Source organism: Bufo gargarizans, chromosome 5, assembly GCF_014858855.1.
Source record: "Bufo gargarizans isolate SCDJY-AF-19 chromosome 5, ASM1485885v1, whole genome shotgun sequence".
NCBI classification, from domain to species: Eukaryota; Metazoa; Chordata; class Amphibia; order Anura; family Bufonidae; genus Bufo; species Bufo gargarizans.
Window position 1 is genome coordinate 419,811,571 of NC_058084.1, and position 24,860 is coordinate 419,836,430.

At 45.2% G+C, this 24,860-nt stretch overlaps 1 protein-coding gene across 2 annotated transcripts in view; it reads right to left on the reverse strand.

Moving 5' to 3' along the window:
- Positions 1 to 897: 897 nt before the first annotated feature.
- The window catches only part of NCAPG2 (non-SMC condensin II complex subunit G2), an 85,089-nt gene continuing 61,126 nt past the window's right edge, over positions 898 to 24,860 (reverse strand). For both annotated transcript variants that reach the window (XM_044294277.1, XM_044294278.1), the window contains exons 11-28: positions 24,661 to 24,786; positions 24,399 to 24,578; positions 15,840 to 15,992; positions 14,424 to 14,646; positions 14,218 to 14,339; positions 12,861 to 13,034; positions 12,443 to 12,513; positions 12,200 to 12,353; positions 10,321 to 10,494; positions 9,762 to 9,878; positions 9,496 to 9,633; positions 8,379 to 8,478; positions 6,792 to 6,982; positions 6,077 to 6,220; positions 5,328 to 5,431; positions 4,943 to 5,043; positions 2,976 to 3,078; positions 898 to 1,090 (exon numbers count right to left, since the gene is read on the reverse strand). In XM_044294277.1, coding sequence (XP_044150212.1) covers positions 1,039 to 1,090; positions 2,976 to 3,078; positions 4,943 to 5,043; positions 5,328 to 5,431; positions 6,077 to 6,220; positions 6,792 to 6,982; positions 8,379 to 8,478; positions 9,496 to 9,633; positions 9,762 to 9,878; positions 10,321 to 10,494; positions 12,200 to 12,353; positions 12,443 to 12,513; positions 12,861 to 13,034; positions 14,218 to 14,339; positions 14,424 to 14,646; positions 15,840 to 15,992; positions 24,399 to 24,578; positions 24,661 to 24,786 — 2,427 coding nt within the window. In that variant the 3' untranslated portion in view covers positions 898 to 1,038. The remainder of the gene's footprint in view (positions 1,091 to 2,975; positions 3,079 to 4,942; positions 5,044 to 5,327; positions 5,432 to 6,076; positions 6,221 to 6,791; positions 6,983 to 8,378; positions 8,479 to 9,495; positions 9,634 to 9,761; positions 9,879 to 10,320; positions 10,495 to 12,199; positions 12,354 to 12,442; positions 12,514 to 12,860; positions 13,035 to 14,217; positions 14,340 to 14,423; positions 14,647 to 15,839; positions 15,993 to 24,398; positions 24,579 to 24,660; positions 24,787 to 24,860) is intronic.

Genomic DNA, 24,860 nt, shown 5'->3' on the forward strand with positions numbered 1-24,860 from the left:
TAGGGTTACATCAGCAAAGAGGTGTACTAGATGACTGTATCCCATTCAATGGTATCCAGTAAAAAACTTACAATAAATGTTTACGCTTACTATGATGGGCCCTTATAGATGACAGATGCCACTGTATTACTGGAGAGAGGAGAGCAGACCGTGTGGGACCATTGAGCGTTAGAGTGGCCCCTGGGTCCACTCACCTTCTGTTGTGGGGAGGGCACACCAACCTGTAGAGCTTAGAATGGAGCCGGGCAGGCTGATGCACGCTGTTCCCCTCTGGGGACAGGTCCGGAAACTAAGCAGTCAGTGGAAGGAAAACAGGAGACTGATGTGGAGCTGTGGATGCAGAGGACTCCAGAATGGTAGGACAGAGTGCTCGCCAATAAACGCTACATTAGCCTACCACTCTGGAGTCCTCCGCAGCGCCCACATCACAGTCCACTAGATGCCACTGTATGGCATCTGGCACAGGTATCAGTTTATCGTACACTTGCTGGCATACAAGTAAAACAGAGGCCATAAATGTGATGTAAACCTGGCCTAAGATGATCAGAACTGCTCATTATCTACCCTCTACACTCCCTAGACTGGTGGATCTGGCAGTAAATGAGATCAGATTACAGCTTTCACTTTTCGGAACAAGTTAGAAATTGGCTGCTATCAGCTATTATTCCACTACTTTTCATATATCAGACCCATTATGTTGCATTTAAGAGGAATTTTAAATGAAGCAGAGCCCGGTCCATGACACCATTACTTAGATAAGCTAGATTTGTTGTAATGGTTTGTTGCCAGGCCCAGCACAGAGGATACAGGTTGCTCACTGGGTGGATGTGGAATTACTGTTGTAGTGTTCATGATCAGAAAAGGCACAAACAAAAAACAAAATCAGAATTCAGAACATTCTATCTTAATAATATATTTTATATTTACATAGCGGAAAACACCTAAAATATAAATGTACATTACAAAAAATCATGCTCCCTCCTTCTTATCGTTAACAGTCTGTACATTGCCTTAGTAATATAACAGAATATGCTGAAGTTAAGGCGGGAGGAGCTGTTCTAAAGTTCTCACCGATGATTCATATATGGCCCTGAAAAGAGAAAAGACATTTACATTATTGTACGTCAGTCTAGCTTACGACACAGAGCCTTCCCCTTACGGCATTACAATGCACGCTGTCAGGGTTATTTTCACAACAGTCCTGATAATGTTACGTCACCGGGGGTCTATCGGAAACCAGCTTAAGGGTCCATATACAAGTCCGTAGAATGGGTCCGGATCCGTTCCACAACATTGCGTAACGGATCCGGACCCATTCATTTTAAATTGGTCCAGAAGAGATGCGGACAGCACAGTGTGCTGTCTGAATCCGCATTTCCGATGCGCAGCCCCGATCTTCCGGTCCGCGGCTCCCGAAAAAAAATAGAACATGTCCTATTCTTGTCTGCTATTGCAGACAAGAATAGGCATTTCTATAGGAGTGCCGGCCCGGTGTATTGCGGATCCGCAATACACAACGGACGTGTGAATGGACCATAAATCTGTAAGGTTTATGATGTCCCATGGAGCATTTTGGATCATCTCACAAGCTGTGTACATTTATCGGTGCCTGTGCAGAGGAGGATTCTTCAGATGCTTCATTTACCTCTCTTTACATTTGGCTTGGTTACTTTTTTTTTTTCTGCACTCCTGCAGTCCTATAGAAAATAAATGGAGCAGTAGGGCGCGGGTCCATTAAAACAGGGGCATAAGACCCTTGTTCTCTGTTTTGGTGGGGGTCCCAGCGCTCAGACCCTCACTGCTGAGGGGTAACTTTATACCCCCATGATAAGTTTAACTCCTAAAGTGCTTAAAGTTGTTTTGTCATGGCATTCTACAGGCATAACTTTTTTTCTGTTGATGTAACAGTAAGAGGGCTTGTTTTTCACAGGACAAATTGTATATTTAGTAACACCATTTTGGGTCGTAATAATCTTTTTATTTTTTTTAACCTTTATTTATTCATTATTTTTGTCCCACTGCAATTATTTTTAGAATGCACTAGTATCTCTTACATACCAATGCATTCTAGCCTGTCACTTTAAGACTCACAGGCTAATCCAGTCACGGCAAGTCTGGGATTCAGGCGCCCGCCAGTCATAGCAATGCATCAGCACCCCACTGCCTAGATATTAAGGTTGCTATTGACTGTAGCATCTAGGGGGGTTAAACAGGTGGAATCAAAGTTATCTATGATCTCAGAGAGAGAGAGAGAGAGAGTCATTTAAAGGGATTCTGTCACCAGGATTAACGATATAAATATCGCTATATGTGCCCATTAGTCTCCATGCAGTGTTTAAAAGTATCCCACTGTTACTGCTCTGTGTGTGTTAGATTCTTATAAAAAACGATCTCATTGATATGTAAATCTCCTGTCAGGAGCCCAAGGGGTCGTCCCACGATCTTCTGGAGCCCAGCCGCGCCCATCGATCCGGAGCCTAGCACCGCCTACCACTTAATTTATTCACTGCACTATCCCTGACGTCAGTTCTTCTCCGTGCCGTAATCTCGCGCAGAGGGAGCCAGCGCATGCGCAGTTGACTCGTCGAAGCCAGTGCCAGTAGTCCACACGGGCGCAGACTGCAGTGTCCACTGCGCCTGCGCGAGATTACGGCACTGAGAAGAACTGACGTCAGGGATAGTGGAGGGAATAAATTAAGTAGTAGGCGGTGCTGGGCTCCGGATCGATGGGCGCGGCTGGGCTCCAGGAGATCGTGGGACAACCCCTTGGGTTCCTGGCAGAGGTGATTTACATATCAATAAGATCGGTTTTTATACGAATCTAACACACACAGAGCAGTAACAGTGGGATACTTTTAAACACTGCATGGAGACTAATGGGCACATATAAATATCGCTATATCGTTAATCCTGGTGACAGAATCCCTTGAAGCGGTTGTTAAAATCTGTACCTTAGTTACCAAATAATAATTTACCTTTCTATATTTTCCTCATCTTCCATTGTGATCTCTCTATACGTTTTCAGCCTCCGAAGAATCATTGCGGCGATGTCTTTTGTAGCAGCAGAGAATGCTTTACCTAACCAAATACGGTATTTTTAGAAAACTGCTTAAAATACAAAATAAATTTTAACTCCTAAAAGGAAACCAAAATGAAGCTGAAAATCTTTACAGTCCAAATGGTCTTTCAGTAAAGGTGACTTTTTCTGTTTGTTACTTCGTTAATACACATCACAGTATGAGACTTGCTCTCCATATCCTTAAATGTTAGTATTGTTTCATTAAAACGATTTCCCTAACCTCCCCACAAGCATGCACGAGTGCCTCGACCAAATGAGCAGAGGGAGGCCATAATTATCATTTTTGTTAAAATCTACTATTACAGTCAGTTAGACAGTTGAAAGAATTTGCATTGATCTTACCTGTATAGCCAGCTTAAAAAAATAAAATAATTCTGAGCCGATTTTTAAATGCATCTTTAACCCCTTAAGGACCAGTGACATACATGTATATCATTGGCTGCAGGGGAGTGTGTGGAGTGAGATCCATACATGATGGGTGTGGTTGTGTTTCACAGCTGACACCCGCTTGCATTGGCTGGGATAAGATATAAATAAATTGTGACCTCACCATCTTGAGTGGTCCTCTCAGTTCTCCACTGACTCCCTATGGTACAATTGCAAGATGACGATTGATTGTCTTGACAGCTGAAGCCCAGACCTTCTGCCAGTCAGGCAGCAGGTTTACCACAACACTATAGAATTTGTAAGCGTAGGTTCACAGAGTTTTTGGAGTAGGTTTTGAGGTAGATTTCCCTTCAGGTTTTTCTGGCCTTGGCTGAAAAGCCTGACTCGAAATCTGCCTCAAAACCTGCTCCAACAACTCTGTGTGAATTTAGTGATCGGATTTTCGTTGCCTAAAAGGCTAAACAGCAATACAATTTAGTAGCTTGTTATGCAGAGAAAATGATATCCTTTCCACAGCGAGCTTCTATAGTGATGTGGTAATTTCCCAACAGAGACCTATAACATATTTGGAATTTTTGGCTATGGCATAACATTTGAAGTTTTACCATAAAACTAAATATGGAAAGTGAAAATTCAGTTTTCTGCCATAACCTTTAAAAAATATTAAATAAAAATTAAATAAACTGCAGATCTTTCAACCAGCAGGCAGCAGATGTACCATTCCTCTATAGCCTTTACCCAGCAGGTAGCAGATTTACCTTTACTCTATAGCTTTTGCCCAGCAGGTGGCGGTTTTACCTTTACTCTATAGAATCACGATTATAAGGATAAGATTTTCAGTGCCTAAAAAGCTACTAAACAGCAATACTATTTAGTAGCTTTTTAGGTACATAAAGTCCTAATTTTATAACAGTGATGATGATGGTCTTGGGAGGAGTACAGCATGCACTGGATGACAGTATGCTCATGGGAATTGTAGTTTTTAGTGTTAAACAGGTAATCATGTGCTCCAAGATGAAGCGCCTCTCAGAAAAGCTTTCAAAAGGGTCAGTAACTACAGTAGGGGGGCTAAAACGGGAGAGGATGAAGTTATGGAGGTCAGTGAATGTACAACTAGTGGGCATCTGCAATACCGATCCAATTATCACTTTTCTTTGAAACACTTATCTTTAGGTCTACGTTGACGAATTGAACTATTTTAATATTGCTTTAATTGTGTGATATTTTTCATGTGATAATAAAAGATATTTATAAATTTGTATCCAGTCTAGCCTATTTGTGTTATGGTTTGGGACATATATCGGGAGTAACATCCAGACTATGTTTGAGCGCGATTTGGAGATTTGCAACACAAAAATGTAGCATCAACCTCTTAATAAGCCGTATTACAAAAATAATCGGCACAGAATAGTTTAAATGACAAGGTGTTATATAAAAAGATGGACATTCACTTTAAAGTATATGTAATACATGTACCTTTGGAACTGATCATAATGATATGTAGTGATGCAGTCAAACTCAGGATTCCTTCAATCTCTCCCATAGAGATGCATTCTGCCAATTCCCCTAAAAATGAACTTGAAGAGATACAAAATAGAAGGTGGGAATGAAAACACAAACCCTAAAATAAACCATGCATTTTATAGTCTTCATGTGTGAACCTTTCTCGGTGCTATAAACCATGAAATGCTGCTGCCTGTGAGAAGTGGGACAGAAGCAGCTAGACCATGAACATGACATGACTACCGAGACCACATTGTGACAATATCAGCTTTAGGGATCAGCTACAGACAACATACAAAAGCTCTAGGAACGTGTGAGGAGTACAAATGATGTACAAGATACAGGGCAGTAATCTTACCTCAGTACACTGGATGTCTTTATAACAATGGACAATAAGCAGCGTGATAGAGGAGGGAGATCTGAAACGGAAGCTGGTGTCGTAATTTCACTCGGATCTGAAATCTAAAATTGGTATTATTTAGATGTAAATTGACCATTCAAGACCCCTAAGTCTTATCTATGATGGTGGCTAAAAGCTCAGAAACAAAACAAATATGGGGCATATTCTGTCTGCTCTTGTGTTCGTTAAAGGAAATGTGTCACCAAAATTTTTATCTGCCAGGTAAAACCAGATAGTAACACATATCCTATTTTTCCAATCTGTTTTTATTTTCTGATTGTTTTTTTTAATTCTATTTTCTGAACATGATTATGGGGGGCAGTCATCTTGCCTGAACGGTTCTCAACAGCATTTAGAAAACATTAAGAAAATTGCTTTATGGCAGCTCCATGGGCCATAGACCCAATGGTCAGGAGGGGACCTCAGTGACTTCTATGGGAGAGTTTTCTAGGCCCCCCCACCCCACACACACATTTATCACTGGACGTGGATAAGTGACTGTCTTCAGCAGTGACGTGTCCCCAAGCAGCACATCGCTGCTGGACCACCTATGAGACCAGTCAATGGTACTTTATTTAAGATACTCCGCATGAGATTTCACACTGACTCCATGTGATAACTTTTCACCGTGGAGCAATGCCAACCACTACAACAGCAAGATGAATGGACCGATTGACAATCAATAGAAAATATCCCGCAATACGTACTTTGCGCAAAGCAGAGCCTATTTCCACAACAAGAGCAGCCACGAGGGTGGAGAGCATTCCTCGGTGGACCTCACGAGATGCAGCATTCCAGCACTGAACGGTCTGTATGAACTGGCTAAGAGGGACTTGCATGGACTGAAGGAGCTGAAGCAAAAGAGAAATAGAAGTCTTTATCAAGACCGTGAAATACAGACTGACAGAAAACACATTTAAAAGATAAAAAGTACTTAAAAGGGGTTTCCATACATAGTACCCTGCTTGACAGCCCATGAGCTTTGTGCACAGGTCCTACACAATCCTCATTGGATGTCGAACAGTTACAACGCTCCTCATCTGACATTAGATCAGGCAGGAGAGTATGCCTGGACATCCTCCTATCTAAATAAATTGCCTTGGATTGGATTTTTGTATATTAGAGTAATAGAAATCTCAGATTAGATTCTTTTCAAAATCATTTGATTCTGGAAATCAGCGGTAAACTAATGACAAAAGTTCACCAATGCCTTAGTTTAACAAATATCTAGGACATCATCAATTTAACTGGATATACCTATTGTAGGGGTGGATGATGAAAACCCTGCATATATGACCATTTCTGTCTGTGGTGTGTTCCTCATTCCGTTTTCAACTGGAAAACGTTTTAAGCCGAGGGAGCAAGAAGAAACTTCCTGATGGCTTTCAGTTTACATTACAAGACCCGTGTAGTCATGTATACCTGTAGAGCCTCTTCACGATGTTTCCTCAGCCTACGAGCTGTAGTCTCCAGTGCTTTATGGAAGATTGTCTGAATAGCTTCAAGGTATTTAGTCAAGTCCGTACAGGCATTACTCATCTTCTGAGCCAAACAGACTTCGGTTATCTCTTTCAGTACAGAAATCAGCATTGGTAGGCACGTGTAGGACGTCTCTGAAAAACAGAATATCATGCAGCGCATGCGATTGTAAATTTACCTAAAGCTTGAAGGGCATTTCCAGGACTTACTTACTGAAGACCTATCCTTAGACTTATATTACAGGCAGGCGATTGTTATGAGGGAAGCGTTCCTTCCCAGCAACCGCCTGCTTGTAGTGGGGGAGAACGCTATTACATACAGCGATCTCCTCCACAGTACAGGGAGGAGTGATTACTAATGCCATGACTCGTCTCCATACCGAATCACTGTTTGATTGGAGCAGTTCGCGATTAAACAGCAAGATTTGCCGCCACCAGACGATGAGCTTTAAACTCGCAGGAAGATTCCGAATGCACGATGAACAAGTGTTTGCCTGTTCATCTGATAATCGGCGGCAGTATCATCGTTAACGAGCGTTCCTATGAACTCTTGCTAGCGATGATCTGTATGATTATCTGCTAGTGTAATATTAGCATAAGGCCTCCTGCACACGACAGTATTTTTTAACGTCCCGCAAAACGTGGTTCCGTTGTACCGTGATCCGTGCCCGTTTTTTCTTCTGTGATTTTTGGAGGATCCACGGACATGAAAAATGAAAAAAAATAATAATAATCTAAGTCAAGTTTGCCATTGAAATGATAGGAAAAAACGGACACGGATCACGGACGACAATCTTGTGTGCATCCGTGATTTTTCACGGACCTATTGACTTGAATGGGTCCGTGAACCGTTGGCCGTGAAAAAAAATAGGACAGGTCATATTTTTTTCACGGCCAGGAAACACGGATCACGGATGCGGCTGCCAAACGGTGCATTTTCCGATTTTTCCACGGACCCATTGAAAGTCAATGTGACCGCAGAAAAACATGTTAAACGGGACAACGGCCACAGGTGAACACAACGGTCGTGTGCAGGAGGCCTTAGGATAAGTCATTAAACTCAGATCGGCCTGGTGCTGGCTTCTGGCCCCCCTGCCGATCAGTTGTTTTTAATACAAATGCTGCAGTAACCAGGCACGGCCACTACACAGTAGATGCAGATGTGTAGTTCTGGTGCTAGCGCTGCATCTAGTAAAAAAAAAAAAACGCTGATCTGCGGGGGTGCCTCAGCAATTGAGTCCTTGAAAAACCTTATAAGTCCTGGCTCAATGTCAAATACAGATGTGTCCCTGCATACCTTCTGTATTCCAATTCTGAGCATCTATGATCTATATCTACAGGATAGGCCATAAATGCCTGATAAGTGATTTCAAATAGGTGGGACCTGCACATGTCAAGCAATTATGGTATAAATATAAATATGCATTTGTGCGTAGATATTCAACACAGTAATGATGCTCCAGGTTTTTAGTCACTCTGTTACAGGGACACTTGCTGACTGTATGCATCACACCATGCTAGTCATACTCACCAGTATTCATTGTTGAGATGACAATTTGAAGGACGTGTGCTTGAAATTCTGAGTCTCCAAGGCCAACCATTACCACATCTTTACAAACAGTAAGGTATGTCTAATGAAAACAAAAAATATACACTACATATAGATCATTGACTAAAGATTTGCACTAAACTTTCTGCTCATATTGTTTCTTCTGCTTATAACACGACAGACGGCAGCGGTGTCTGATGGACCTCACAGCTTTATGATAGTCTGTCGGGCTGTCCATTGTACTGATGTAAAGAACAGCACAGTAAACTATGGAACATCTGATGCAGATGTGAAGATTTGCTTTCAAAGTTGCAAAACACATTTGATTATTCTGGTAAGAAACAAGTAAAGGCCCCTTACAGACGATTGTTGGGAAGGAGGCGTTCATTTACTTGCAGAGATCTCCTCCACAGTATGGGAAGGAATGTTCGCTAATGCCATACCCTCCTCCCCATACAGAATCACTGTTTGCTGGCAGCAGAGTGCTGTTTAGACATCACGATCTGCCGCCCGCAAATGATGATTTAGGTGACCGCGTTTCACTCGTTCATCGGGTAATCGGTGGCTTCTGCACGCCAGCATATTAACGCTCCTATGAACTCTTGTTAGCGATGATCTGCCTGATGTTTGGGCAGTGTAAAGGAGCCTTAAAAGGGTTGTCTCATCTCAGACAATGGGGCATATCACTAGGCTATGCCACCATTGTCTGATAGGCGTGGGTTCATTTTCAATATCAAGGAGGCTGGAATTAAAGTAAATGTACAGCAGCTCAGCAATAATATTACACAATGAATATATTGGATAAAACAGTCAGCCAAAGTTCAGATCAGTGATCTGGACCTCCCTCCTGTCCCAAGATGGACGATGTTAGGGTAAAGAGGAATCGAATATACTGGATTCCGCTGGGACCCGCACCTATATGGGGAGCAGACGGCTGCGCATGCGTAATGCGCCCTCCACCCGCGCCTATCAGACATTGGAGGCATATCCTAGTGATTCCCCCCCTCCCCCCCCCCCCCCATTGTCTGAGATGAACCCCTTTAAGCCTTCCATGTGTCTATTGAACAAAAGTAAAATAAAAAAAATAAAAAAAAATTACCTTAAGTATTTCTTTAGACAAATCGCTCTGCTCATCTGAAATGACCTCATCAGAAGCAAGAAATGCAAGAACTTCATTTTCAATCCAGGACCCCGTGTCCTCCAAGACTGACAGGTATATTCTCCCTTCTGAGCTAACCTGTATATATATATATATATAAAAAAAATATATATTTTTTTAAAACACACATCAGCAACACCTAATATAATGTATGGTTTTTGAGGGATGGTTCTCCATGCTCCTAATGACTAATGTAACAACATTACCTTGTACTGGAGGTGGATGCTGAGCCGGCAATAAAGGCTGAAAGTTCTAAGCGCAGTTTCTTGAGTAATCTTATGATCTGTATCTTTCGTTGGCTTCACAAATGAGCACAGGACCTCCTAAAATGAAGATAAAAGCCTGGTCAGAGGAAAGACACTTCAATCCACCATATGAGAAGATAGTACATAAGTGCGCCCATAGTATGAGCACAAAATAGTGATACAGCTGTAAAAATGATTAATACATGCAAAAGTGGATATAAAAAAATCTGTTCTCCTCTTGACTGGATGTAGTGGAAACGTTAACAGTAAGGTATTAAAGGGGCAATTAGTTTTAGAAATGGTGCATGCTTTGCGCCAGTGATAGTACAGTTATCAGAGTCTAGTAATGAGTTCTGCACCTACGAGATCATCACACGACTGGAAGTAAAGTCTAACAGAAAGCGGATGGCCCCATATGGGACATTTTTACAAACTAATACTTTATCTTGTCAGCTTCGAGAAATTTTCTAAAACGCTCTAGAGATGTAAACCATACATACAGATGTAGTTTATAACTTACTTTTATAAGCCCCAGAACCTTTAAAAAGCCATTTAACTTTTTAGTTGGTACAGACAGAAGGCACTCTCGACTCATAGTGTGGGTTATAATGTACTCCATGTAATCAAGAGCTAGCTCCGGCTTACTCTCTATCGTATCCTGAATGCGGACCTTTCGTCGAGAATCCTTTGGACTCTATTAGAAGGGGGAAAAAACTAATAACTACAAGAAAATACATTATATTAATACAAGAAAATCCTATTGAAGCAGGTTCACAGGGGTGGATTTAAACAAGGGGGCTTTGTGAGACTCTGTAATACATATTGAACGGGTTCTCTCACTTCAGCAAATGGCATTTATCATGTAGACCTGGGATCAGCAACCTTCGGCGCTCCAGTTGCTGTGAAAATACAACTCCCAGCATGCACACTGAGGATCCATTCACACATCTGCATGAATGGCTCTGCATCTGTTCCGCATAACTGGTGCCGACCCAATTATTTCAATGTGGCCGCAAAAAAATGCGGACAGCACACCGTGTGCTGTCCGCATCCGCACTTCCGCTCCATGGCCCTGCAAAAAGGATAGAGCATGTCCTATTCTTGTCCACAGCCATGGACAAGAATAGGCATTTCTATCACAGGACCGGCCAAGTGCGATCAGCAACATGCGGAACGAACATGGCCGGTGTCAGTGTTTTGCAGATCCGCAATTTGCAGACAGCAAAACACTTGCGGACGTGTGAATGGACCCTGAGTGACTCGGCTATTCTTGTAACTCCCATAGACAATACACCGGTAAGTGTCTTTTATCAACTTTGTAAGTAAGACAACACCTTTAGTATCCTCTTCATTTTCCTGATCTTTGTTTGCTGAAAGAATGAATCCACCGATGGATAAAGAAAACCCTGGACAGACCCAGTTCTCCTCTCAACTAAGTAGATATAACTGTATCCACTGAAGGCAATCCGCCCCAAGCCAAAGAGCCTGGACTGCAGCCTAGTACACTGTACCAAACTACCAGGGACATTTATGCTGTTTCACTACAGAGCACTGCCTAGACTGGATACAGTAAGAATCGTATCTATACCTTTTCAGCCTTTGGGCTTAAAGTATCATTCTTCCTCTTTTGAAGTGATGACATCTTAGTAGGATAGGCCTTCACTGTATGATCACTGGGGGTCTGACCTGGGATTGAAGGCGCCACAATCTTGGTTTAGAGCTGCAGCTTCTTCACTGTACATTGTTGTCCCAGCCACCCACAGTTTGGGAAGCTGAAGAGAATTCTGTTCACTGGGTGGTTGAGGCACCACTGTGCAGGGAAGTACTGTGAAGGGCCCCTGTACTGCAGTCCCTTCAATCTCAGGTAAGGTGCGGGTCCAAGAAGTCGGTGATGACATATACTAGCAATGTGCCACGACTCTGAGATGGGAATAATCCTTTAAACAATATATTTCTATCCACAGATTGGGAATCTGTCAGCAGTTTTATGCTGCTAGGTTCTAACAGCTCCAGCACGTGCCAATGAGTCCTGATATTCATGAGCTTCTGGCTTTCTCCGCCTCCTGCCTCTGATTGACAGTCTTTTTCCAACTAAATTAGCAGCAGGGGGAGGACAAAGACAGGAGCTCATGAATATTCAGGACTCATTGGCATGTGCTGGAGATGTTCAATACAAAATTGTAGCAAAATGACAATTGTAGAGAGTGACCCAGCATTTTGCTAAGGACATCTTTCACGAGTTTATTTTGCCCTTACTGAGGACTCCACAAAACTGCTGACAGATTCCCTTTAAATTACTTGCAGCAGAAAGAGAGCAGCATACATGAAAGCAGGGCATGTTGTATCTGTTCGGTAAGTTGCATGTTTTGTTACTGATCATAAGCTGTAACCTGCTTTACCTTCTTGTCTGGGAAAGTCTCAGATAGCCAGTCGTTTATAAGCTCCAGTATGTGGCCCACTTGCCCCCAGCGACACAAGCAGTCTATGAGCGTGGCGTACTTGTTTTCTTCAGCGCCATTATGTAAGTTTCTCAGCTTAGAGAGGACAGAGCAGCTACAGGATAATGGATGTAGAAATGAAAGGATAAGTGAAAGGATTATGAAACCGTAAATGCAGACGCCAACTATCTGAGTAATGTGTACCTGAATGTTGGAACAGCAGATGGAGGCATAAAAGAGGCCAGGATTATTAATGCTACAGTGCAGCGCTCGTCCTGCAGGTAAAATGAGAATGTACATCATGTTACTCTACCAAATGGAGCATTTACACAAGATGAAAACATATGTGGAGACATAAAAACTGCTCTACAGATCACGACATAGAATGATAGGAAATTCCTACATATTCACTGAACAATATGGCTGAAAAATGCACTTTGTGGCATCTCCAACCCCATATCCACATCGCAATGCCTTCATTTTAAGAAACGAAAGCTTAGCTTTGGCTGGTTGCTTATAAGCAATGAGAGCAGCTAATGAAAAAATTTTCCGATTTTGGTTGAGACGACCTCTTGCCTATCTTTACTCAGATGTTCATTGAAAACCTTATTTGCACACTTACCTTAAACACTCGGAAGTATTCAGGCAGCACGGACGCAAATTTGCTTATTGTGTACTTTTGGGCCTCTTCATTCTGATCAAGAGCTTTTTTGATACTTCTCCACAAAATGACCACGATTTCCAGTAAACTGGCCATAGATGCAGCATCTTCAGTTGACAGCACATTTTCCAACACCTGAAAACCGACATAATTATTCTGCAGCAAAGTCCCACATCCTATAAAAAGACTGAACGTTTAGGGGATACTAACATCAGGGGTGTTTGAGAAGGCAACAGTGCTCCTGTGAGTGCCGAGGCCTTCTTGGAGCTTACCAAGCACAGCTCCGTACATTGTATAGCAGCTATGCTTGGTATCGCACTGAACCCCATTCACTTCTATGGGGCTGAGCTGGACCTCAGCCACGTGACCGATGAACGTGCAATCAGTGGCCTAGGAAAAGCTGAGAAGGCCACAGCACTACTGGGGCTATCGGACCCCCACAAATAAGACCTAGCCTGGTTACTGTATATTGTTGGTGTCCAGAGAATGTATGGAGCTGTGCCTGCTCCATACATGGCTGCAAAATCTGGTAAGCTAAACAGAGAGAGGGGCTCCCTCTATCCTCGTATAAGAACCCCCGCAGCAAAATCATAGGGCTCTGATTGGTTGCTGTGATAGCCCGGGCTCTTGTGAAGGCCCCCAGGCTTGCATATTTAAGTCCCCTAAAGGGACTAAAAATGACAGTTAAAAAATAAATTAAAAAAACAAAAAATATTAAAAATAATCACATACATTGCTAATTTTACATATAGCGTTAAACAATACCGTAATAAAAAAAAAAAATCTGCATTTGTATCGCCCAAAAAACAAAACAACTTCGGAATTGCATTTTTTTTTTTTTTTAAACTTCGCCGCCCCCCCCCCCCCAAAAGAATCCGCCCCCTATTTTTTACTAGTAAATACAGTAAATTAATTGCATCATTAAAAAAAATGCAACTTGTCCTGAAAAAAAAAAAAGAATCCCTCATATGGATATGTGAATGGAAACGTAAACAAGTCATGGCTCTTGGAAAGCGGGGAGGAAAAACACAGAAATGAGGGGGGAAAAAAGCTGTACCCTGTTCTTAATAAATTTTGCAAATTTCACACCAGAGGACTATAACCTGCCATTGTCAATGCCAGTCTACTTACATCTGCCCCAATGAGTTCTATGGGCAATCTCTTTATCAGAGGACCTAAGGCTGCAAAACATATCCACCAAAATGTTGGGTGTCAGAGTGTGGTCTCATGTGTGCTAACTCACAGACAACCAGTCCCTTACATTACAAATACTGCCAAAACAGGTATGGACTATACTACAGAACAAGTTTCCACTTACACTCTTATTACTTTTCTTTTCAGCCGCCTCCTTGTTGCCATCATCATTCTCTTCGTCTTCATTACGGACGGCTTTCTGCAGGCACGCATTCAAGCAGCGCCTTATAGTCAGCATTAGTTTAGCTGAAGGAGTCAAAATTATTCCGTTAAAGTACATGGATAAAGGGCGAAAAAACACAAAGTTACACAGAAACATGTGACTTTTACCTATATTGGTGGGAGCAGTGTGTTCGAAGGTGTACTGATAAAACTTTCGTGCGGCTGCAGGGTTCATTTGTACAAGTGCTACACATCGTTCACACCAGGTCTCCTCTGGTTGACTTACAGGAAAGAAAGAGTTAAACATAAGGTTCACAATACGGCGACAAACAGGTCGTGAATCGGTTTCCAGGCGAGCTAAGAGGTGTTCCATGGGGCACACTTTCCAAAACTGAAAGGAAAAAAAAAAAGAATCAAACTGAATTATAGGTTTAATATAAAAAAATATAGAATGTGTGCACGCTCTCACACATACACTTTCACTGATTGTAAAAACAGAAGTGCACTATGATCCAGAAGACATAAACCAAGGACTTTATTTTTTTATTCCTTAAAGAAGCACTCCCACAAAAAATGTTATTCTCTGATTGGTTAGAAAGGTCCATGATGTAAACTGTAGTGAAGGTAATCTTCTTACCGGTGACTGTATTTGTGAGTTATAACCTCCCTTCTGATCCTCAGCTGTGTCAAGTGACCAACACTGACACTTCAAATAACACAGCTTCTTATGTGTAGATGTGAAGTCTGTTTCTCTATGTATTCCTATGTGGGCCTCAATGTCAGTCTCATATGAATGAATAGAGAAGTAACTGACTTCCTGTGCTGTGTCAGCTGAAGGCAGAGTGCTGGACACAGATAAGAGTCAGAAGGGAGTTTGTAACTCACAAATACCTTCACTGCAATTTACATCAAGTACCTTTCTAATGGGTCAAAGAATAAAGATTTTTTTAGGAGTCTCCCCAGCGATCAGTTATCCCCTATCCTTAGGATAGGGGATAACTAATACTTGGCATGGCCTCCTTAAAGTGAATGACCATCTTTTCTCTCTTTATATGTTCAAAATTCTGCAGCAATTAACTTATCAATATACTTTTATAGCAATCAAAGTTTTGATTTTCTGTCACTAAGCACTATATACCTAAGGGTCCATTCACACATCCGCAAAACGGGTCCGCATCTGTTCCGCATTTTGCGGAACAGGTGTGGACCCATTAATTTTCAATGGGGCCGGAATGTGCTGTTCTCATCCGCACTTCGGTTCCACACAAAAAAATAGAACATGTCCTATTCTTGTCCACAATTGCGGACAAGAAAAGACATTTTCTATGAGAGTGCCGGCGATGTGCGGTCCGCAAAACACATACGGAAGTGTGAATGGACCCTTACACAGATTTGAAGAGGGTTTAGGAGCTTATTGCAAACATTGAACTTGAGTATGCAGTAAACTCCTGTTGATAAATTTTAAATCTATTCAGGTGTTGTGACATTTACTTTACATTTTTCGTCACTAATGGTGTATTGTGTTAGGTGACAGAATGCTGCAGTGAATTAGAGAACCACATAAAATCACAAATGGTGAAATACCTTAGCAGCTCGGACGGCTTTTATCTTTAGCAGCATGTCAACAAAAGCCACTCGGACCTTCTCAGAGTTATCATGGAGACTGTTTTTCAGTGCTGGCAACATTTGCTCTAATAAAGGATGACTCAATTTGTTATCCAAAAGAATGGTCAGGCACTGTGTGTGAGAGGGGAAATATATATTCATTAATATCTAGACCTTTGTTAGTGCAGACTGAAGCGGAAAGCTTTGAAAAACATTAATATATAATTATCTTTTTTTGCATACTGCATGTTAGAGGTTACCTTTTGTGATGAAAAAAAATAAAATGCACAAGATTTCATGTTGAAATCTCCATTACTTACAGTTTACAACCTGCTCCTAGCTTCAGACTTTTGTCATGTGGTTGTGTCCCTCTCAGTAACACTTGCTCGATGTGAGGCCTGTGTGTCCAGGATGCTGCTATCTTCACTAGCTCTCATTTATCACTACAGCTTCATACCTGGACTGCTCCTCACTGCTACAGCCCTGGAGGGATATCTTCCTCCTTGTGGTGACTGACAGTGATGTTGAAGAGTGTGCGATTTTCCCTCTCCCTAACTACACAACTTGTGTGATTCACCCTTGTGGGATCTTCCTTCCTGAAGACTTAGACATTTCCCTCTTTCCACACTCTGATCTACCGATTACAACTTTCTTCATGTCTCTAACCGAAAGAATGGCAGGGGGGTGTATGTGAGTTACACAGATCCTACAGCAAAGAAATGCTAGGAATTTATTTTCATAAAATGCCTATTTAAGGTTTTTTCATTTTGCATTTCAGAAGCAATTTAACAAAAATCTTTTCAATGCAATGGTGTCCTTAAAGCATACTTACCATTACAATATTTCTGAAAGAAGCCACCAGCAAAAAAAAATTTCCCAATACGCTTCATATTACAGTTCTTTTGTAAAAAGCAATAATACCCATCACACACTCAAATCTTGGCTGCATGTTGTCACCATTACGATGCCAATCTGTACTTAGTTCATATTAAAGGGGTTGAGCAGTGCTAAAATATTAATGACCTGCCCTTGGGATAGGACGGTCATCAATATAGGATCGGCTGGGGTCTGACTTCCGTCACCCCAGCAAATTTGCTGTTTTAAAGAGAAAGTAAATTGTGTGAGCGCTGCTTCCTCTGAAAAAAATTACCTGCACGTTGTGTAACTTGAAGAGGTGGCGCAGTGCAAGAGAATGGGACAAACAGTTATAATTATACTGTGCCGGCGCTGCAAAGGAGATGGTGCATGGGTAATTTTAAAGTGGAAGCAGCGCTCACAGGAGCATTACTACCTTTTTAAACAGCTAAAGGGGGGGTGGAGGGAGTCAGACCCCTGCCAATCCGATACTGAAGACCTATCCTGAGGACAGGTCATTCATATTTTAGCACTGCACAACCCCTTTAAGATCAATTTGAATCTCATAGTAATGACAACAAGCAGCTGAGATGTTTCACATTTACTAAAGTAATGGAGCACTCACTGTAATGGAGCTCTCTTCTGCTGGTTCCTAATTGTAGGTACAATAAAAACGAGATTTTTGTATAACTTACCAGTAAAATCTCTTTCTCGCTCTTTCCTTGGGGGACACAGAAGACCTTGGGTATAGCTCATCTCCATAGGAGGCGTGACACTAAGTGAAAACTGTTAAGCCCCTCCTCCACAGCTATACCCTCAGCCTGGAGAGAGAGACTGCCAGTTGCGTGTCCAAGCAGTGAGAAAAGGCAAAGACCAACAAGGAACCAAAAAGCCAACTACCCAACGGGTAACAAAAACTCGGAAAACGCACAGAGAAAAAACAATGAATGGGTGGGTGCTGTGTCCCCCAAGGAAAGAGCGAGAAAGAGATTTTACTGGTAAGTTATACAAAAATCTCGTTTTCTCGCCCAGTTTCCTTGGGGGACACAGAAGACCTTGGGACGTTCAAAAGCAGTCCAAAAGGGGGAGGGACCACAGCACCAAGGTGAAGCACCCGAAAGGCATCAATGAACCGCCGCCTGTAAACCCAGGCGGGGTAAGGCAGCATCCGCCAGAGTATGCACCCTGTAAAACTCAGTAAGGCGTGCAAGGCAGACCTGTGGCCGCCGTGCCCAAATGCCCAGCCGAAGCCCAATGCCTCCGCCCAGGAGGCACCGACCGCTCTGGTGAAAGGAACGGTGACACCAAAGACAGAATCCTGCCCTAGGTGCGGTAACCTCAGCAACAGCCAATCTGATCAAGCGGAGGAAAAACACCCTGGAGTCTGTCAACCCTATGCACAGACCTCCTGGAAACCCAAGAGGCCGAACGTCTGCAAGAGTCGGAGATCTCCAAGTAAAAACGGCAAGGCCCAAACAACGTCCAAATAGGTGAGGTGTTGAAGCGAAAGGCAAACGCCACCTTCAGAAGGAAGGAAGGAAGAAACGGGATGCAGAACAGCCCTGTCCTGGAAAAGACAGAAAGCTCGTAACAAAAAAAGGGGCCATTCCGGCACCCGTCAGAGACACGACTGATACGGAACACAACCGTACAGGACAGAAGGGATAGAGAGAACTCCTGTAACGGCTCCAAGGACAAGATTGGAGCGCCGAGAGCTCAGAATACAGTCCCCAGGGCGGTACAGAAGGACAGTACAGAGGAACCAAGAGCCACTCCGAGGAAGAAGGTCTTGGCAGGCCAGAGGGCCGGGAACGCTGGAAGAGGAAGAACAGCGCCGACACTTGACACCTCAAGGAAAAGACAGAACCTTGGGGAAAGAACTTCAGAGTGGGGAATGCACAGCTTCCCACAGAACCCCAGACAAAAAAACCCTAAGTCTTACGACAGATCCTGGACGAAACCCAGCCAGGAGTGGACAGTCGCCTGGCAAGCAGGCGAAAACCCAATGTGATCAGGCGCAGACCAGTAACACGGGCACAAGGGTCGACAAAACTAGCCCCGTCGGCCCTCGAACAACGTTGTCCCGTATCCACCCGAGTGGAGGAGCAGAGGACAGAGGGAAAGAACCCAAAGGATCCGCCAGACGCGAGGGGAAGGCAGGCTAAAGTCCATGCTGATGCAACCACGTTGTACAGTCCCGGTGAGGGAGATCAAAGGACAATCTGGACCGAGGTAGTCCCCCCAAGTTATCGAGAAAAGCAAGTCTACATCAGGACCATCGTCTTAGAACGGGCCACGCAATCTGCACTCAGTGGGGGGACAGAACGCGGTAGACTCGGTAAATAGGCACACAGCTAATACAGCCAGCGTGAACAAGGGAGACGGTACGAGGCCAAAAGGAACACCGGAACCATCCACATGAACAATCATGCTCTCCCCAGAGGGGAGGACAGTGAAAATACAGCCCCCGAAGGCTGGCGAGAAGCCACATCGGAGTGATTCGTATAGAGCGGGAGCCGAACAAAGCCGGCGAGATAAGGCCGTCGAGACAGAGGCCGACAAAACACCCTCCAACCGAAAGGAGGAGGAGTGGGCAACAGGGAAGCCATAGGACTCAAAAGCAGAACCCGCTACACTGTGAGACGCCCGGTCCACCGTCTCGCAGAAGGCGAATACCTTGAAGAACCCAAGGCGGAGGTCCCCGGACCTGGGCAATCCAGCACCCAAGAGAAGTCGGGTGACCTTCCCGAGAAGAGCAGCCCGAACCCGGTAGCAGATCAGACAGAAGCGTAGAGGCGCCAAGAGGACGGACTTATACCACACTGCATCCGAAGAGGAGGAAATTGCAGCAGGCAAGGGAACCGCAGTCCTGCCAGAGCCAATGAAGAATTCGAGAGGCGCTGCAGACAACAGCACTCTCGACCATGTGACCACTAGCGCAGGGAAGTAATGCCGCAGAAGGACGCATGGGCATGCATCTAGGACCCACGAACACTAGGGACGAGTGCAAGGCTGGCGGCAAGCATCGTCTCCCAAGAAACAAAGGTATGCCGCAGGAAGCAGGTGAGGCATACGTACGAGCAGCCCCGTAAGCAGCGAGAGGGCCAACCCACCTAGAAAAAAGGGGGGGGCTCGTCCCAGAGTGCCACAGCATGTACGGAATTGCAAAATGCAACCTGAAAGGGAGTTATGCACAAACCTAGCATAGCATGCGAAGGAACGCAATCAGTCCACCCTGAAAGGGGGGAAATTGTACCTGGCCAACAGCAGTCGGCAAGAGTGCAAAGACCCGTCCCAAAAGGGAGTGATGCCTAAGGCCGTACCTACTTCAGAGAAGCAGGACATTACCCTATAAACCAGCAGGAACGCAGGAGGTCCACCTAGCGAAAGGGGAACATGCACAGGGATATCCTAGCATTAAATGAGTGTGCAATAATACACCCAACACTGAACTCAGCGAGAGTGCAACTACTCTGCCAACGAAGGGGGACATGTACAAGTCCAGCACAGCCATATAAGGACAGCCGTGAATCTCATGAGCGTGCCAAATTCTGCCCTTGAAGTGAGAGGTGGTCACGCACAAGGCCAGCACCGTAACCAATGGAAGTGCAAGCGTTCCACCCATGTTAGAGGGCCATTCTCATGGCCAGCAATGTATCCGGTGAGAGTGTAGCACAACGCCCAGAAAAAGGGAGGGTAAAGCACATGGCCAGCATCTCATCCAGGGAGAGTGCGAGCACACCGCCATGCATGGGAGTCATACACATGGCCAGCAATGTACCGGCAAGAGACAAACACAGTCACTAAGGATGTGTGCATGTCGCCTGAGGAAGGAAGGCATGCCCCGGGCTGGCAGAGAATCCAGCAAGAGTGCGTACACCGCCTACGGAAGAGGGCCATGCATATGGCCGACAGCGGATCCAGCGAGAGTGCAAGCACCCTGCCATGTATGGGGTACATGCACGTGGCCAGCAACGTACCTGCGAGGAAACAACCAACGACAGAGGGATGTATGTATGCTGCCTGAGGGAAGGAGGCATACCTAAGGCCGGCAGGGAATCCAACAAGGGTGCAGCATACCGCCAAAGAAATGGCCGGCAGCGAAACCAGTGAGAGTGCAGCACAATAACATAGTACATAAGTACATCATAGCACATCAGCGAGAGTGCAGCATTCCGCCAATGGAAGGGGGACGTGCACATAGCCAGTACCGTATCCGGTGAGAGTGCAGTATTCCGCCTAAAAAAGGGGGTCATGCACATGATCGGCAACAGATCCAGTGAGAGTGCTGCGTTCCGCCCAGGAAGGGGGTCACGCACATGGCCGGCAGCGAATCCAGTGAGTGCTGCGTTCCGCCCAGGAAGGGGGTCCCGCACATGGCCGGCAGCAAATCCAGAGAGTGCAGCGTTCCGCTTATGGAAGGGGGTCGTGCACATGGCCAGCACCGTATCCGGTGAAGGTGCAGTATTCCGCCTAAGAAGGGGGTCATGCACATGGCCAGCCAGGGAGAGTGCAGTAGCCCGCCTAGGAGGGGGGGGAATGCACATGGCAGGCACCATAACTGGAGAGACGATGAATGCTGCCTACAGAAGGTCCGAATGCATTTGGCCAGCGCCGTATCCTGGAAGAGGCAAGAAAAAACCGCCTAAAAGGGGAAATGCCCTAGCAGCGACGCAGGCTGGGAGCGCAACACCATGCCGCCTGAGGAAAGAGGTCATGCAGACATGCAGCATTACTGATGAGGCTGCAGCGTCCTGCGCAGCCCAATAGAAATCATGATCTATTATTAATTATTGCATCATTATAAATTTTTTTTTTTTTTTAAATTTCATTTAAACCCAGCTTCTGAGGCTAAAGGGGAGCCACTATATAGGGGCCCTGAGAGAGGAGAAAAAAAGAAAAAAAGGGGGGCCAACTATACAGACCCATTTGTGGGAGCCGGCCTGCACCCAAAGGGTTAACAGGGATCCGGCCTGGAGGGCGGCGTGCGATCCCCTGAGGGCGGAGGAACCTCCAGGCGGGAAAAAATCGCGCCTGGAGAAGTTCCCGCCCCCTCCACCAGAGACCGGAAAAGTGCGGCCTAGTAGGCCGCGAAGCCGGGGGCTAAATTTGCGGAGTCCGGCCCGTCATACCGCCGGGACCTGAGGCGGAATGGCGGTTCAAACCGGCCGCGGGAGAGGGCCAACCCACCTAGCCCACCCCGCGGGCCGGTCGGGATTGCGGCCCAGCAGGCCGCGAAGCCTGGGACCAATTAGCGGAGCCCCGCCGACCGGCACCTGCTGGGGCATAGTCAAGCCCAATGCCGGCCGCGGGAGCCCACCCCGCCGGCCGAAAGAGACAGGGGCCCGGAGTGGCGGTTCTGCCGGCCGCGGAGCCCACCCGGCCGGCCGGAGAAGACAGGGGCCGGAACGTGGCATTGCCGGTCGCGGGAGCCCACCCCGCCACCAGAAGAGACAGGAGGGCCGGAATGGCGGCTCGCTGGCCGCGGGAGCCCACCCCGCCGGCCGGAAGATACAGGGGCCCGGAGTGGCGGTTCTGCTGGCCGCGGGAGCCCACCCGGCCGGCCGGAAAAAACAGGGGCCGGAATGCGGTTTTGCCGGCCGCGGGAGCCCACCCCGCCGCCAGAAAAGACAGGAGGGCCGGAATAGCGGCTCGCTGGCCGCGGGAGCCCACCCCGCCGGCCGGAAGAGTAAGGGGTCCTCCTTACTCCACTGCAGCGTCCTGCCCCTCCGGTAAGCCCAATGTGATTAGGCGAGATGGGGGGAAGCGCAGATGCCAGGGGGGAACCCAGAGACGGAGAGGTCAGGATATAGTCCCCTCACTAGCAGCATGTCCTATGAGGCCAGGAGAAAAGGGGAGCAGATTGCCGCACAGCAGCACCCCATGCCTATGTCCAGCAGGGGAAGGGTCCAGAGGCCCAGTATGGGGGTCAGGCACGCAGGAGACCATTGGGTGGGGACGTAGGGCTGGAGAAGCCACTCTCTTACCACAGCCGTCTTCACCCTCGGTCCATTCCAGCAGGGTCGCCCCTTCAGCTACTGGCACCGTAGTGGCAGGACGCTGGAAGAGGGGCTTGGCGTGCGGGCGACCCTTGCGCTGGCGGGATGTAAGGGAGCTAGGCTGCCCTGATCCACCTTGCCTTCTGTGGGGGAGGCAGCAGTGCGGTGACCGGCACTGGCGCAGCTCAACCCCGGGAGAAACAGAGAGGTCTAGTGCGTCTCTGTTGTCCCTGATGATCTGGAACAAAAAAGAAAGAAAAAAGTAAAAATCTAAAATTTAAACAAGGAGAAAACAGCCCTGCAGAGCAGGGAGTGTCTTGCCTCCTTGGACACTAAGCTAAAAACTGGCAGTCTCTCTCTCCAGGCTGAGGGTATAGCTGTGGAGGAGGGGCTTAACAGTTTTCACTTAGTGTCACGCCTCCTATGGAGATGAGCTATACCCAAGGTCTTCTGTGTCCCCCAAGGAAACTGGGCGAGAAATTATACTCTTATTTATACCACAAAATTCATATATGTCATGCATTTTCATAAGTGTACAGTCTTATCTGAAGATATTATAATCTAAATATCATTGCCTTTAGGAGGGAAGTCAGACTGAACCAAGAGTCTAATATTTCTCTATAGAATTGAAATAGGCCAAGATGAGTTCATGCCGAGTTCAATTTGGGTAACATGTTTGTAATCGAGAAGACTGCACGAAAGTAAATACAGAGGGTTCACTGCACGGCGCAAGCCACTCATAAGCCTCAAGAATAAGGTTAGCTTGGATTTTGCTAAAAAAAAAAAAAAAAAAAAAAAAAAATCTTAAAAAACCAGCACATTTCTGGAAGAACATTCTTTGGACAGATGAAACCAAGATCAACCTCTACCAGAATGATGGAAAGAAAAAGTATGGCGAAGGCATGGTCCAGCTCATGATCTAAAGCATACCCCATCATCTGTAAAACACGTCACAGGGCAGTGTGATGGCTCGGGCATGCATGGCCGCCAGTGGCACCGGGTCCCTAGTGTTTACTGATGATGTGACACAGGACAGAACTGGGGTTGTCAGACATACTGTGCGCTCAAATCCAGCCAAACTGATTGGTCGGCGTTTCATAATACAGATGGACAATGACCCAAAACATAAAGCCAAAGCGACCCAGGAGTTTATTAAAGCAAAGAAGTGGAATATTCCTGAATGGCCGAGTCAGTCACCGGATCTGAACCCAATAGAGCATTTCACTTGTTAAAGACTAAACCTCAAACAGAAAGGCCACAAACAAACAGCAACTGAAAACCGCGGCAGTATTAAAGAGGAGGAAACACGGCGTCCGGTGATGTCCATGAGGTTAAGACTTCAGGCAGTCATTGCCAACAAAGGGTTTTCAACCAAGTATTAAAAATTAACATTTTATTTACAATTATTTGATTTGTCCAATTACTTTTGCAGACCCTGAAATGAAGGGATTGAGTTTTAAAAATGCTTTAGTTCCTCACATTTTTATGCAATCATTTTGTTCAACCCACTGAATTAAAGATGAAAGTCTGAACTTCAACTGCATCTGAATCGTTTTGTTCAAAATCCATTGTGGTAATGTACGAAACAAAAACTAGAAAAAGGTTGTCTCTGTCCAAATATATGTGGACCTGACTGAGTATCTTGGGGAGCTTTTTTCTTGTTTAAATAGGAACCTAGAATTACCTTAAAAACAGAACAGCGCACATCAGCAGAGCTAACATCAGCTGCAAGGTCACCAAGGATTTTTTTCATAAGATCTGCCAGGATTAAATATGGAATCATCTCCCAGTATTTAGCCGAAATTTTACAAACGCCCAAAACTCCAGTGGATCGCACAACAGGCTGGGGGTCTTCCAACAGGTTCTGCAAAATGAAAACAGATATAAATTGTATCATTCCTTTTACTTTATTCTAAATGTAAACAGCAAAACAATGAGACACTTACAAAAAGTTCTTCAAACTGCTTCTGGATTTCATTGTCCATGTCCTCATGATTCATATTGGGGTCCCGCAGAGGAAACGCTTCGACAAATAACAATGCAGCATTGGATCGAACATCTGAATTTCTTGCCTATTTTCAAAAAGGAAATATATTATGTTAATAATTTCTGCTGAAAAAATATACAAAAACTGTGGTGTATAAAG